The sequence below is a fragment of the Dasypus novemcinctus genome, chromosome 13, assembly GCF_030445035.2.
Source record: "Dasypus novemcinctus isolate mDasNov1 chromosome 13, mDasNov1.1.hap2, whole genome shotgun sequence".
NCBI classification, from domain to species: domain Eukaryota; kingdom Metazoa; phylum Chordata; class Mammalia; order Cingulata; family Dasypodidae; genus Dasypus; species Dasypus novemcinctus.
The window spans coordinates 95,379,878-95,394,024 of record NC_080685.1 but is presented as its reverse complement, the minus strand read 5'-3'; the positions used below and the strand labels follow the sequence as shown (position 1 = coordinate 95,394,024).

Below are 14,147 nucleotides of genomic sequence, written 5' to 3'. Positions count from 1 at the left end.
CAGAGATTTAAAAAAGCCTGAACTGGGGGGCACTGTGAGAGGGCTGAGGGCTGGGGAGGGGGTCTCTGGTATAACCGCAGGAAGCCAGGGAGGAAGGGTGTGAGATTGGCACCCTGCCCGAGGAGGCTATTTGCCTCTAACTTCCTTTCTTTCTTTTCCCTTCCCCAAACGCCTCCCTCCCCCCGCCCCCCCCCCCCCCCACTTTGCTCCTTTCTCCTTTCTCCCTCTCAGAGTTGGGGGAGATCACAAACTTGAGAGTCAACTTCACCAGGCTGGCCCCCGTGCCCCGGCGGGGCTACCGGCCGCCCAGCGCCTACTACGCCGTGTCCCAGCTACGCCTGCAGGGGAGCTGCTTCTGCAACGGCCACGGCGACCGCTGTGCCCCGCAGCCGGGAGCCCCCGCTGGCCCTGCTACCACTGTGCAGGTGACGACCCCGGGGGGGAAGGGCAGGTGGAAGGGGGCCGTCCACGGGCAGGGCAGACTAAGTACCTCTTTGGGGCTCCCGTAAAGCAGACAGGGCGCTAAACCCGAGATTTGGATATTCCATATTAAAAATGAAGAATCTGAGGAATCGTCGCTTCAAAAATTAGAGTTCTGTAGTACTTCCTTAGAGCTACGTCATGATTTCAGGTGATTTTTATTTTCAGTTACCTGTAAGTATGTTTGTTGCAGGGCTTGCGGGGAAGTTAAGGCAATGGTTCTCAACCCTGGCTGCATAAGGTAATTTCCTGGGGAGTTCAAAAAACAACAACAAAGCCCAGACTCCTACCCTCAGATACTCTATTATTGTTATTTTTGAAAACTCCAAGTGTTTCTGAGGTACTGTTAGGGTTTAGAGTCCTTTGTTTAGGGTCTCTAACCTGTAGTGGTGAGGAATGGGGCCAGGCAAACAAGTCTAGTACAGATGCTAAGTCAAGCTCCCCCAGGGGATTTTCCTGTGAAGCCAAACTTGAGAACCATTAGTAGAGGAGAGAGGACCTTGGGCAAAGAAGCAGAGGAAGAGTCCTTTCATTTTTCTGGGGATTCAGTTCCTCTATTGCCATACTGGGGACATACCATTTGCCTTCTTAATAGAGGGACAGGAGGAAATCCTGTAACAAGGCCTGGGAGGGAAATACAGGTGAAACGAGCATCCCGCAGGCTTCCTTCTTTCCCATCCTTTATGGGAATCGAGCATGAGCACAGCTCCAGGACTGTGGGGCCCATTAGGGCAATAAGACGAATCCCGACCACACCAGGCTCAGCGGGTTGGCCCAGGCGGGCAGTACCAGGTGCTGTGGCACTTACAGCAGGGCGAGCACCCCCAGCCCAGTGGTTCTCAAACCTGGCTGCACAACAGAAGCACCACTTTGAGAAACGACTGATTCCTGGGGCTTGCCCCCTGAGTTTCCAACGGAATTGGTTTGGTATGCACCGGGGCCTTGGTGGTTTTTTTTTAAAAAAGCTCTGCAGGTGATTCTGAGGTGCAGCCTGGGCGGGGATCTGTGGAATGGGAGGGACCAGGGGAGGGTGATGAAGGAGGTGCGGTCCTAGGCTGGAGTTTAGCAGGCAGGGTTATGCTGGTGGACATGGAGATAAGGGAATTCCAGGAAGAAGGAAAAGTATTCAGCAAAGGCCAAAGGGTAGGAAGAAGTGGGGCCCTACAGGAAGCAGCTGGAAGTTCCATTTGGCTGTGCTGTTGGGAGGCAGTGGGAGATGAGGATGGAGCCAACCATGATACAGGTCCTTGAATGCCAGGCTGGGGTGTAGGGCTTAATTTGGAAGGCAATTAGCACCCAATTGCTATTCTATTTTTATACATAATGAGTCTAGTGACAATTCATTATAACAGTCCCATTAGCCAAACCACTGCTGTCATAGATTGCCAGAATATAAATCTCCAGAGGGCTCAGCCAGCTTCTAGAATCACAGTTTACTAACAAAAGCGTCCGAGCAGCTTCCAGGTGCTGCTCAGGAATGGGCGGCACGGGGGCGTCCAAGTGCAAGGAATGAGCTTTAAACTTCTAGCCAGGAGAGCGGTGCAGGCACACACACATGCACACGCACGTGTGCTCATGCACACACAAAACAGACCAAAGACAGGCAGGCTGCTGGGAGAGTCCCCGTGTAGGCTGGAGCCTTGAGTGAAAGCCTCCTGGTAGAGCTGAGGACTGAGCTGGGCTCGGACTGGTGGCTGGAGGCTCCGAGGGGACAGGGCAGGTCCATCCCTGGGGCCCTCCGCTGCTGATGACGCCTGATGACCGACGACCTCTTCTCCAAGGTCCATGACATCTGCGTCTGCCAGCACAACACCGCCGGCCCCAACTGTGAGCGCTGTGCCCCCTTCTACAACAACCGGCCCTGGAGACCTGCAGATGACCACGACCCCCGCGAATGCCAAAGTAGGAGCCTGGGAGAATCTGCCCTCCCCTGTCGTGGCCCAGGCTGGGTGTCGATCCCTCTGGGACGCGAGGCCCCCACCTGGACCCCAGGGAGAATTTATTTTTATTATTTAAATCCAAACCTAAATGCGCCGTTCATGTTGAAACTCTCCTGTTGCATCTGGATGGAGAGTGGGCTGCTTGTCTACGTCACCTCCCATGCCTCCCCTCAGCCAGGCCTGGGGGTCCACGGCTTGGCCCATGAGTCCACATGGCCGTCGCCGTACCCGTCCTTCCTCTGGTCCCTCCAGCTGCCTTCCCCTATTTCCGATGTATTTGGTGTCCTGGCATTATTTTTTCTCCTTGACCTTTGCCTGCATCAATGAGGGGAAATGGGTCCCCAGTCCAGGGAGAGGCAGGCACCAGCAGGGGGCCCCCGGTGGGCGTTGGAGAGGGCTGGGGTGGCCCATTCGAAGGGTCTCTCTGGCCCACATGGCCACAGTTCTCGGGCTAGACCCCCCCCCCACGGGGAGTTGGAGGGTCAGAGCTCTCACTCCATTCTGCCTTCGTACTGGCCGTGTGACCTTAAGAACATAAACCTCCCTGGGCCTCGGTTTCCCCATTTTCCTGCCCTGAGTGCCTCGCTGAGGTGTTAGAGACGGCGGTGAGCTGTCCTGGCAGCAGTGGTGCCAGTCCATCGTCAGGCCCGCCCCTCTCCTCTTCCAGGGTGTGACTGCAATGGGCATTCGGAGACGTGTCACTTCGACCCGGCTGTGTTTGCCGCCAGCCAGGGGGCACACGGGGGTGTGTGTGACAGCTGCCGGGACCACACCGAGGGCCAGAACTGCGAGCGGTGCCAGCTGCACTATTTCCGGAACCGGCGCCCGAATGCTTCCATTCAGGAGACCTGTATCCGTGAGTAGGGACTCCGGGGACCCAGGATGTCATGTGTTCCTTATTCCCCAGTGTCCTGGGCACAGCAGTACAGGTGACCTTGCCTGCATTCCTGGGTACGGAAGACCCAGAGAGCAGGAGGACTCGGCTGTGGGCCAGGGCTCCTGCGTACCGGTGTTAGCTGTGCATTTCTGAGCAAGTCCCTTAACCTCTCTGGACCACCACTCAATCAGAATCAATCAACAAATCAACGGATAGCCCTTATTTTGGCCGTAGGAGAGAAAGAAGTAAATGGCAAATAAAGTTCCTACTGTGAAGGAGCATGCAAACTGCTTGGTAATATAAACCATGCACATGAAAAAGAGGGAACAAGGGCAGGCAGGGAGGAAAAGAATGGGTACTGAGTGTCTCCTGTGTGCCGGGAAGTTTGCAAGGTCTGGATTTGAGAAGAGGGCGGGGTGGGGAGGGGAGCCCTGTACCCCTGGAGCATTTGGGTGCAGCCTCTTTGTTTTCTTAAAGGAGAAGCGCTGGTGACCTGATATGCGTCTGTGAAGTAGTTAACTAGGTCTTTGTTCTCAGAGCCTGGACTGACAGGCGTGAAGTGCTTTGAGGAGGGTTTTCTCAGTTTCTTCTTATCAGGACATGGGGTCTTTTCTGTTTAGCACAGGTGCAGACTCGTTTGACCACACCCCACTCTGCTCACACAGATCCTCCCTAGCAACGAGGCTTGACCCCGCACATTCCTTGGGGGACCCCTACAGAGAAGGGGACAGGCCATTTCTGAAATCCCCACCAGGGAAGGGACAGAGAACATGGGATGATCCTTCTAATGGGAGCCCCAAGGGGTGATAATCTGGGGATCCTTGAACACCAGGGGGTTGGGGACCCAGGAAGCAGTGCCAGGGGCCAGCGGAGGGATCCACCCGCCAGCCCCTTCTCCCCCTCCTGCAGGAGACTGGCCCCTGTGAGAGGAATCTGATGTGCTCAGAATCCCGTGTGGGCTCCCTCCACCCAGAGACAAAATGCACACTCCACGCATGGCACACGGGCCCCCATGGCCGGGCGGCGGCCTCAGCCCTGATGCCCCGCCACCACGCACCCCGCGCACCCCGCGTGTGCAAACAGCAGCTCCCTCTTCCCTGGGCGCCCTCACTGGTTTACACTTTTGCGGTTTCACACATAGGATTTCCTCCATCTGGCAGGCTCCATCCCTGCCTCTTCTCGTTACTCTACCTGACAAACTCCTGCTGATCCTTCAAGCTCACGTTTCCTTCTGTGTGTTATTGCCTATGCCAGTGTTGTAATGTGACTAGTTCTTTATTCTTCTATCTGCCTAATGCTGAAAACTCCTTGGTGGCAGGAATTATGTCTTAAGGCCTCAGGCCCTAGAACAATGGCTGGTGAATGACAGTTGCTTGAGGAATGTTTGCTGAATGAATGTATGAATGGAATGGAAGTCTCAGGAGTGTCTTCCCTTCTCCCCACATGCCAGTGAAATCATTGAGGAGAGAGCAAACCACACGAAGCAATTCGATTCAGGCAGGTCTCATCAGCAAAGACTTTCTGGAAGAAGAGTGACTCTTAGCTTTAAAAGATGTAAAAGAAGCCTTGGAGTGGGATGGGGAGAGGGGAGACTCGGCCATTTCCCATTGATACTCTTTGTCTAGGATAAGAGTAAAACACACTTGAGTTTGACCCCTATTTTCACCATTTACTCTAGAACCATAGTTCTTTAACATGTCTGAGCCTCAGGTCCCTCATCTGTTTAATGGGGAACATTAACCCCCAACGTTTCAGGCTTATTGTGAGGATAAAATAAGGCATCATGCAAGAGGCACGTGGTAGCTGTGACAGCAAAAATACTTCTGTGGTACTTCATGTGTGTCAAGAGCTATTCCATGTGCTTTACATTTACTCATTCACTCTCATTAGAAGCTTCTGAGAGCTGTGTTGTTATCGTCCCCTTTTTACAGATGAAGAAACAGAGGCACAGAGGGGTTAGGTAACTTAACACAGCTGAAGAGCCTAAATGGTGGAGGAGGGATTTGAACCCAGGCGATCTGGCTCCTCGAATCTGCTCTTAACCCTCTGCTTTTCTTCCTCCATCCTACTGTGGCGGCTGCTCTTCTCTCTCAGCCTGCGAGTGTGATCCTGATGGGGCCGTGCCAGGGGTTCCCTGTGACCCAGTGACCGGGCAGTGCGTGTGCAAGGAGCACGTGCAGGGAGAGCGCTGTGACCTGTGCAAGCCGGGCTTCACTGGACTCACCTACTCCAACCCGCAGGGCTGCCACCGTGAGTAGGGGTGGGGCTGCTGGCGTGGGCAGGATGCACGGGGCCACCAGACCCGTGACTTGCCCTGCTCAAGGTGCTCTTCAGAAGAAATCTCCCTCCAGCACCAGACAGTGGGCTGTGCGGTCCCTCCCTGCCCTGCCCCATTGCCAGGTGCTATTCAGCTGGTGTCCAGCAGGTGGCAGCACAGGCCCAGGCTGGAGAGGCGGGGCAGTGCCAGAAAGGGAGGAAAAGAGGGGGTGCTGGGGGCAGGCGGGCTGCCAAGCTCCCAGGTGGCTAGAGATGGTGGACAAGGCTTCTGAGTCAGCCTTGCGATCTGGAGAGAATGACCCTGCCCAGTTCTTTTCCCAGACTGGTCCCACGCCCTGGTGGTCCCTCCTCTCGGGGTATTTTGTGGGGCGTCCACTCTCAGCAGCCCTCCCTGCTGCAGGCTGTGACTGTAACATCTTGGGGTCCCGGCGGGACATGCCGTGTGACGAGGAGAGTGGGCGCTGCCTGTGTCTGCCCAACGTGGAGGGCCCCAAATGTGACCAGTGCGCTCCCAACCACTGGAAGCTGGCCAGTGGCCGGGGCTGCGAGCCCTGCGCCTGCGACCCGCAGAGATCCCTCGGCCCCCAGTGCAACCAGGTACGCCCGGGGGGTGGCTCGGGGGCCCTTCCCGGGGGAAGGGTCATGCCCTCCAGCTCCTCTGCCTCGCCTCCAAGCTGCCCTTCTGGGGCTTTCCCGTCAGAGTCCCCATCCTTTTGGGAAGTCACCGAAAGTCCCCCTCCTCGGTGGCTTTCGGCCTCCGGCTGTGTCGTATCTCGCGCTTCTGGGCACGTCCCTGGTTTGGGGGCGCGCGGGCTCTGCGGGCACTGGGTGAGCCCTGGATTCTGGCTGCTGATCCGGGGGGCGGGGGCAGCCCCCCATGCCGGCGCGAGGCAGAGCCTGTGAGGGCAGCCCCCGACTGCCCTTCCCCTCCACGCCCCCCCAGTTCACAGGGCAGTGCCCCTGCCGCGAAGGGTTTGCTGGCCTGACGTGCGGCGCTGCCGCCCTCCGCCAGTGTCCCGACCGGACCTACGGAGACGCGGCCGTCGGATGCCGAGGTGCGCCCGCCCTGGCGGTGGGGTGCTGGGGGAGGACGGGCGCGTGGGGGCGCACCGGCGGGCAGGGGGGTGGCTGGGTGGGTGGGCCTGCCGTGTGGGAGGGCGTCGTGTATCGATGCGAGTGGCGCGGCAGCCCCTGCGAGGGCACACACTGCCCCGACTCCGGGTGCCCGGGCGGGTCTGCTGGTCCTCCCAGCCCCGTGCAGGGCCGTCCCCATCGCAGGGGGCTGTTTTCTCCCCTCCTGCATGGAGACAAGGAGCACGTCCCAGGGGCCATCTCCAGCGCAGTGGCAGGGAGGCATCGAGTTTCCTCCCCTCCTCATAGATGAAGAAAATGGGGCCTGAGGGGAAAGGATTTATGCTGCCCCAGAGGGTCGGTGTGATGTAGTGACAAGAGCAAGGATTCAGGTATCCAGGCTGGGTTCTCCTCTCCGCTGTGCTACGGCCTTGCTCAGTGACTGTGGGCAGGTCTCTTCTCCCCTCTAGGCCTCAGTTTCCCCTTGGGGAGAACAAGGTACTTAACCTCTCTGTGCCTCTGTTGCCTCACCTATAGAACGTTGGTGGCTAACTGGAAGAGTGGTCGTGAAGGTCAAGTGAGCTAAAGTGTGCAGGGCACGTGGCTCAGCCCGGCACGGAGCGGGCGCTCTCAGTGTTTGCTTTCGTTGTGGGGCTGCCACGCTTACTGTCGTGGAGGACCATGAGCAGGTCATCCAGGGCAGACCCCCTCCACAGGGCTGCCCCCTGCCCCCGGCCTCTGACTTACTTCTCCCTGATCCTAGCCTGTGACTGCGACTTCCGGGGGACCGAGGGCCTGGGCTGTGACAAGGCCTCAGGCCGCTGCCTCTGCCGCCCGGGCCTGACCGGGCCCCGCTGCGACCAGTGCCAGCGAGGCTACTGCGGCCGCTTCCCGGCGTGCGTGGCCTGCCACGCCTGCTTCCGGGGCTATGACGCGGACCTCCGGGAGCAGGCGCTGCGCCTCAGCGGCCTCCGCAACGCCACGGCCAGCCTGCGGCCCGGGGCGGGTCTGGGGGACCTGGCCTCCCGCAACCTGGACGCCAAGAGCAAGATGGAGCAGATCCGAGCCATTCTGGGCAGCGCCTCGGCCACGGAGGAGGAAGTGGCCCAGGTGGCTAGCGCCATCTTCTCGCTCAGGTGACCCCTCCTTCCCTGCCGGCCTTGGCTACATTTGCAAGGCATTGCCACGTGTGCCACCTCCTTTCATTATCACAACGGTCCTGGGAGGCAGGTGCGGTGGGCATGACTGCCTCCGCTTTGCAGGTAGGAAGCAGGCGCGGAGAGGTTGACATGACGGAGCCACGTGGCCACTGAGGGGCAGAACAGAGACGCAGAGCGCAGGCAGGGAGCCCAAGCCTGGTGCTCCTTCCTTCCAGCACCCCGTGCTGCCTGTGGGAGAGAGTCAGCCCGGCATTAGTCACCCTGGCGGAAGGCATCAGAGAGCCAGGGCCGCTAAAAATAGCTTAGATTTGCCTTTGGAATGGAAGCGGTCCCACCCATACCCCTTCCCCCAGCAGAAGTGCCTTCTTAGTGAGGATTTGGTTCTGGAAGTTTCTATAATTAGTTTGCATTCCCTGAGCACTCACTGACTGACATGCACAAGGCCACCCAGGTGTGTGATGGGTGGCAGGGAAAGGCAGCCGGAGAGGAATGATAATGGAGGCGCGGAATGATAACAGGAGGCTCTGGTGGAGGAGCTGGAGCAAATGTTGGGATTCATTCATTTGTGGGCTCCACATTTTTCAAAAGCGTCTATTATGAACCAAGCAGGGTGCTAGGTGATGGGGATATTAAAATTCATAGGAACGTAGTCTTGGCTTACATGGGGAAGACGTGTAAAAGTAAACTCTAAGTCATGCATGTCCTAAAAAGGGTGGATCTCCTAGAGAGGGAGCTCATGGAAGTCTTCAGAGGGGAGGTGCCATCTACCTAAGGCTCAAAAATTGAGTCGTCGTCCACAGGCATTCAATAGACGGAATCTGAGCCAAGCTAGGAAGTGGGAGAAGGCGAGGCATGGGGGCGGAGTCTGGGTGGTTGGAGGGACTGCGAAGGGCATGGGCAAGAGAAGACTTTCTGCAAGTTCAGGGGTTGTGGGCTCGGAGCCCCCTTCAGGTGGAGGCAACCAATGGGCAGCGGCTGTGGGGTCGGGAGCTCAGTAGGAAGGTGTGGACTGGAGGACGGAAATGGGAGCCATGGGTGGATGTACAGGGGGTGCTGAGGTCAGCCTGTAGGGGGCCATGGGGGCTGGGGTCACAGTAAGGCTCCTCGTGGAAGCCAGGAGCCAGCACAGCTGCTGGGAGGTGAAGGGGGCTCAGGAACGTTAGGGCCACAGAAGCCAAGGACAGAGTTCTGTGTCGGTCAGACTAAGGACCTTGGCTTCAGGGGGGCTGGAGGAGATTGCGCCAGCCCTCTCAGGCTCTGTCCGGCTGACGGTGGCCCTTCAGCCCGTGGGCTCTGTTCTGTGGCCTTTGCTGTGTCATTTTTCCTGACCCAGTAGCTGCTTCTCCCAGGGGATGGTCCTGAGACGGCAAAAGCCCTCCTGCATTTTAGTGAAAGTTCCTGTCCATCTCAGGGGTGCTCTCCAGGGCCTGCAGCCGGACCTGCCCCTAGAGGAGGAGACGTTGTCCCTCCCAGGAGACCTGGAGAGTCTGGACAGAAGCTTCCATCACCTGCTTGTTATGTACCAGAGCAAGAGGGAGCAGTTTGAAAAAATAAGCACTGCTGATCCTTCAGGTGAGCCACACCTCCTCTCGCCTCTGCTCCTCCTCTCACCTCCAGCCTCCAGGTCCGGAGGAGGCTCATCCCCTTCCCTTCTTCCTGCAGGAGCCTTCCGGATGCTGACCGCCGCCTATGAGCGGTCGAACCAGGCCGCTCAGCAGGTCTCCGGCAGCTCCCACCTGCTGCTCCAGCTTCACAACAGCCGGAAAGAGGCAGAGCGGCTGGAGATGCAAGGGGTAGGAGAAAGGGGTGCCAGTGGCCCCCAGCTCACAGCCCTGAAGAAGGAAATGGCTTTCTTCCCTGACCTGACTCCCACCTTCAACAAGGTAAGCCCTTGACTTGTGGCACGGAGTCCCACTTCCCTGAGACCACTGCCGCAGCTTGCCACACATTGCACGTGGGGGCAAACCTGACCCAGTGAGAACCCTTGTGCCCCTCACAGTACCCTCAATGGTTGCCAAGGAAGCAAGTTTCGGGTGCCTGGTTGCCATGGAGATGTCTGACTGTTGGATTTCCAGGTGTGGGATAGAAGAGGCCTCGGGAAGCCTCTTTGACACCCCCACCTCTCCACAGCTTTGTGGGGGCTCCAGGCAGACGGCCTGCACCCCAGGAGCGTGCCCTGGTGAGCTGTGTCCCCGAGACAATGTCACTGCCTGTGGCTCCCACTGCAGAGGTGCCCTCCCCAGGGCAGGCGGGGCCTTCCGGATGGCGGGGCAGGTGGCTGAGCAGGTGCGGGCCTTCAACACCCAGCTCCAGCAGACCAGGCAGATGGTAAGGACGGCAGGGGCGGGTGCACAGCCTGGAGGAGGCGGAGAGGACGGGCAGCTCTGGTAGGCTGTGGTAGTTCAGCCTTTGCACCTGAGAGTTGGGGGACTCAAGCCCAGAGATGTTAGGTGGCTTGTCTAAGGCCCTAGAGCAAGGGAGAGCGAGAGGTGGGAGGTGATATTTTGGGTTTTTAAATTTTTTCACACGACATCCATGTGCATTACAAACGTTCCTAGGTTGGCCTTGGGGTAGAGGGCTGGGGGGCTGCTGAGAGGCTCTGCCTCCAGGCCGTGAGCTCCACGAGGGCAGGGGCTGAGCCTCAGCTCCTGGCAGGCTGCTGCTCAGAGTGGTAAATATTTACGGAGACTCAGAAGCCTGTGGACCTTGGGCTGCTCCCCACCCATCGTGTGTGTTGGCAGATCAGGGCGGTGGAGGAAGCCACTTCGCAGGTGCAGGTGGACGCGCAGCGCCTGGAGACGCAGGTGAGCGCCAGCCGCGCGCAGATGGAGGAGGACGTGCAGCACACGCGGCTCCTCGTGCAGCAGGTCCGCGACTTCCTCTCAGGTGAGCCACGGGCTGAGGCTGGGGCGGCCCCCTGCCGCCTTCCTCCACGCCCGCTTGCTTCATCCCCCAGCCGGCGCCTCCCCCTCCTCTGCTCTCAGCTTGGTCCCGGCCTCCAGCATCGTCTGGACCTCCGGCCTTCTGCAAGGCCTTCCCCTCCCCCTCCCTGACGTCTCACAATTCAGTCCCAACGCAACAGCCTGAAACAGCCTGTTCGGAATGTTAAGTCAGATCACAGCCCTCTCTTGCTGGAAACCCCTCAATGGCTTCCTCTTGCTCTTGGAATAAGATCCCAACGCCTTAAAACAGCCTGCGATGTCTGGCCTCTGCCTCCTCCTTGGGATGTGACCTTGGCCCCTCTCCCCCTTGCACGCTGGCCTTTTATTGGTTTATTGTCTTTGTTTTTTTTTTTTTTTTAAAGATACATAGATCACACAAAATGTTACATTAAAAAATATGAGAGGTTCCCATGTACCCCACACCCCACTCCCCCACTCCTCCCACATCAACAAACTCTTTCATTAGTGTGGCACATTCATTGCATTTGAAGAATACATGTTGGAGCACTGCTGCACAGCATGGATTATAGTTTACCTTGTAGTTCACACTCTCCCCCGGTCCATTCAGTGGGTTATGGCAGGATATATGATGTCCTGCATCTGTCCCTGCAATATCATTCAGGACAACTCCAAGTCCCGAAAATGCCCCCCTATCATACCTCTTTTTCCCTCTTCCTGCCCTCAGCAACTACTGCGGCCACTTTCTCCACATTAATGATACAATTTCTTCCATTGCTAGTCACAATTGTTCTAAAGTTGAATACCAGTAAGTCCACTCTAATCCATATTTTATTCCTCCATCCTGTGGACTCTGAGATGGTGATGTCCACTCTAAATCGAGAGGGGGCTTAGATGTGGTTGAAATTATCATGTTAAGAAAACTCTTTAGAAAATATAATAAGGAAGGGTTACTGGTTTAAGGTGTTTGTCGGGGGGGAGGGGTCTGCGGAGAGGGTGCAGCTGGGGCAGGCTTCCAGGGAACGTGTGAGTGCCCTTTTTTCTTTTGATCCTTGAATGCACACAAGCTCTTGCCTGCCTTGGGGATTTTTATTTGCCATTCCACACCCCCCTGCCCCCCAATTCCCCTTCGGTGTCTTGCTTTCTGTGCACTACTCAGACTCTGGTTATTTTTTTTTTTTTAAAGATTTATTTATTTATTTATTTAATTCCCCTCCCCTCCCCCGGTTGTCTGTTTTCTGTGTCTTTTTGCTGCGTCTTGTTTCTTTGTCCGCTTCTGTTGTCGTCAGCGGCACGGGAAGTGTGGGCGGCGCCATTCCTCAGCAGGCTGCTTCCTCCTTCGCGCTGGGCGGCTCTCCTTATGGGTGCACTCCTTGCGCATGGGGCTCCCCTACGCGGGGGACACCCCTGTGTAGCACAGCACTCCTTGTGCGCATCAGCACTGCGCATGGGCCAGCTCCACACGGGTCAAGGAGGCCCGGGGCTTGAACCGCGGATCTCCCATGTGGTAGACGGACGCCCTAACCACTGGGCCAAAGTCCGTTTCCCAGACTCTGGTTATTTAAGTCATTTGTCTCCTAGTATAATGTTTGTGCCCCCGCTAGTTTGTAAACTTCAAGAGGGCAGAGATCGTGGTCTGTCTTGCCTCCACTTAGCACATGACAGACACAGAGAAGGCATCCAGCATTTGTCGAGTGAACGAATGAACCAGAACCCCTTCCCTCTTGCCCTGGAGAGTGAGAAGGGGCTGTGCAGTCAAATGTTCCCTGGGCGAGGGCGAGGGGGACCTGTGTGACTCTGGGCAAGTTGCTTTTCTCTTTGCATCATCGTTCACTTCTGGAAGTGGGGATGGTAGTATTTCACAAGTTTATTCTGAGGATCAAATAACGTGTAAAATGTTCCTTGAAAAATTAAAAATGCCTCAGGAATGTGAGTTGATATTATTAGATTTCTGTTCCCTGCCAGGGAATTTGCTTGGCTAGGAGCCCAGTTAATAGGAGCGGAGGGCTTGGTGTAACTATAGTGGCTCTTTTTGCTATTATGACAGCGCCTTTGCCCCACATAGGCCAAGGACCTCCCTCTGGACCCCACGGGGGCAGATGGCAGTCCAGAGAGAGGCAGGAAGGGGTCCCCTGAGGTCTTGTGACGTGGCCCAGGCCATGCAGGGGCAGCCTCCCAAGGAGGCCAGGCCTGGAGAATGTCACCTGGGGGTGCAGGGACATGGGGCGCAGCAGCACAGATGAAAGGGCAGGCCAGGGTTTGGGGCTCAGACGGATTAGCAAGTCTATGCCTCAGTCGAGCCCAGGGCCGTGTGGCCACCTGCCCCGCCTTAACTCTGGCCCCGGGGGGGGGGGGGGGTCGTAAGTCTGTCCTCCAGGTTCAGCCAGGGCAGCGGGGCCCTTTTCGTCCTCTTAGTTACCCTGGTGTCTCGGGCCCACCCTAGGATGGGACAGGGGCAGAGAGAAGGAGCAGTGCCCAGGAGCGGCACCCAGCCCGGGGGACCCAGCCCGGGGGGGCCCAAGACAACCCTCACGGTGGCCCAGCAGCGTGGGTCCCAGTCTCCAGCGTCCGGGGGCTGTACCTGGGGTACTGGCTGGGCCGCCGCGCAGTCACAGCCTGGGAGGGAGAGGGAGGGCCTGAGGAGCAGGCAGGAGACGGGGAATTTCCCAGCACTTCAGATGGATTTGATAAAATAGTAGTTCAGGTGGACTGCATTCTCACTAACTTCCAGACCCTGCTCTAAGTACTTTGCATGTATTATGCTATTTAATGCTGACAACACGAGGCAAGTATAATTAAATCCACTTTTCAGATGAGGAATCCAGGCACAGGGAGGTGGAGTAACCAGCTGAAGGGTGCACAGCGTGGCGGGCGTGCAGCTGGGCTTCAGCCCAGGGTCCAGCTCCATTGTCCACACTCTGGGTGATCTCACGGTGGGACACAGACACACGTACATACATAAGCACATGTAATGTATAATGCACAGGCATGCATATGCACATTCCTACACACACACGACACATACAGCACACATAACACATACATAATATATGCCCATACACATAATTTTCATGTAAATGTGCACATAAATGTGATACACACATGCACACATAACACAGACTCGCACATGCATTCAACACACGTGTAATGCATGATACATCCACCTCCACACATACACACACACGTGCTCACATACACTGTCTCTCTCTTGCCTCCTTGCTTTGCTGATGCTTTCTCTCTCTCTGGATTGTCTCCCCTGCCCTGGCTAATTCCCTCATCATCTAAGAATGCGCTCAGGCATCCCACTCTTAAGGTAGCCTCCCTGGGCCATGGGAATGGGATAGGTGCCCTGCGATTGTTCATCCTAGAGCACTGTAATTCCTTGTTTATGTGCTTATCTTCCCCACTAGATTTTTTTTCTCCCACCCCCCTCGTTGTTTGT

At 56.9% G+C, this 14,147-nt stretch overlaps 1 protein-coding gene across 7 annotated transcripts in view; it reads left to right on the top strand.

The window, feature by feature from the left end:
* Positions 1-14,147, top strand: part of LAMB3 (laminin subunit beta 3) — a 70,690-nt gene that overhangs the window by 48,098 nt on the left and 8,445 nt on the right. For all 7 annotated transcript variants that reach the window (XM_058275138.2, XM_071207705.1, XM_071207704.1 and 4 more), the window contains 11 exons: positions 232-425; positions 2,262-2,382; positions 3,088-3,276; positions 5,392-5,547; positions 5,975-6,171; positions 6,518-6,629; positions 7,409-7,781; positions 9,217-9,377; positions 9,468-9,688; positions 9,936-10,133; positions 10,547-10,691. In XM_058275138.2, coding sequence (XP_058131121.1) covers positions 232-425; positions 2,262-2,382; positions 3,088-3,276; positions 5,392-5,547; positions 5,975-6,171; positions 6,518-6,629; positions 7,409-7,781; positions 9,217-9,377; positions 9,468-9,688; positions 9,936-10,133; positions 10,547-10,691 — 2,067 coding nt within the window. The remainder of the gene's footprint in view (positions 1-231; positions 426-2,261; positions 2,383-3,087; positions 3,277-5,391; positions 5,548-5,974; positions 6,172-6,517; positions 6,630-7,408; positions 7,782-9,216; positions 9,378-9,467; positions 9,689-9,935; positions 10,134-10,546; positions 10,692-14,147) is intronic.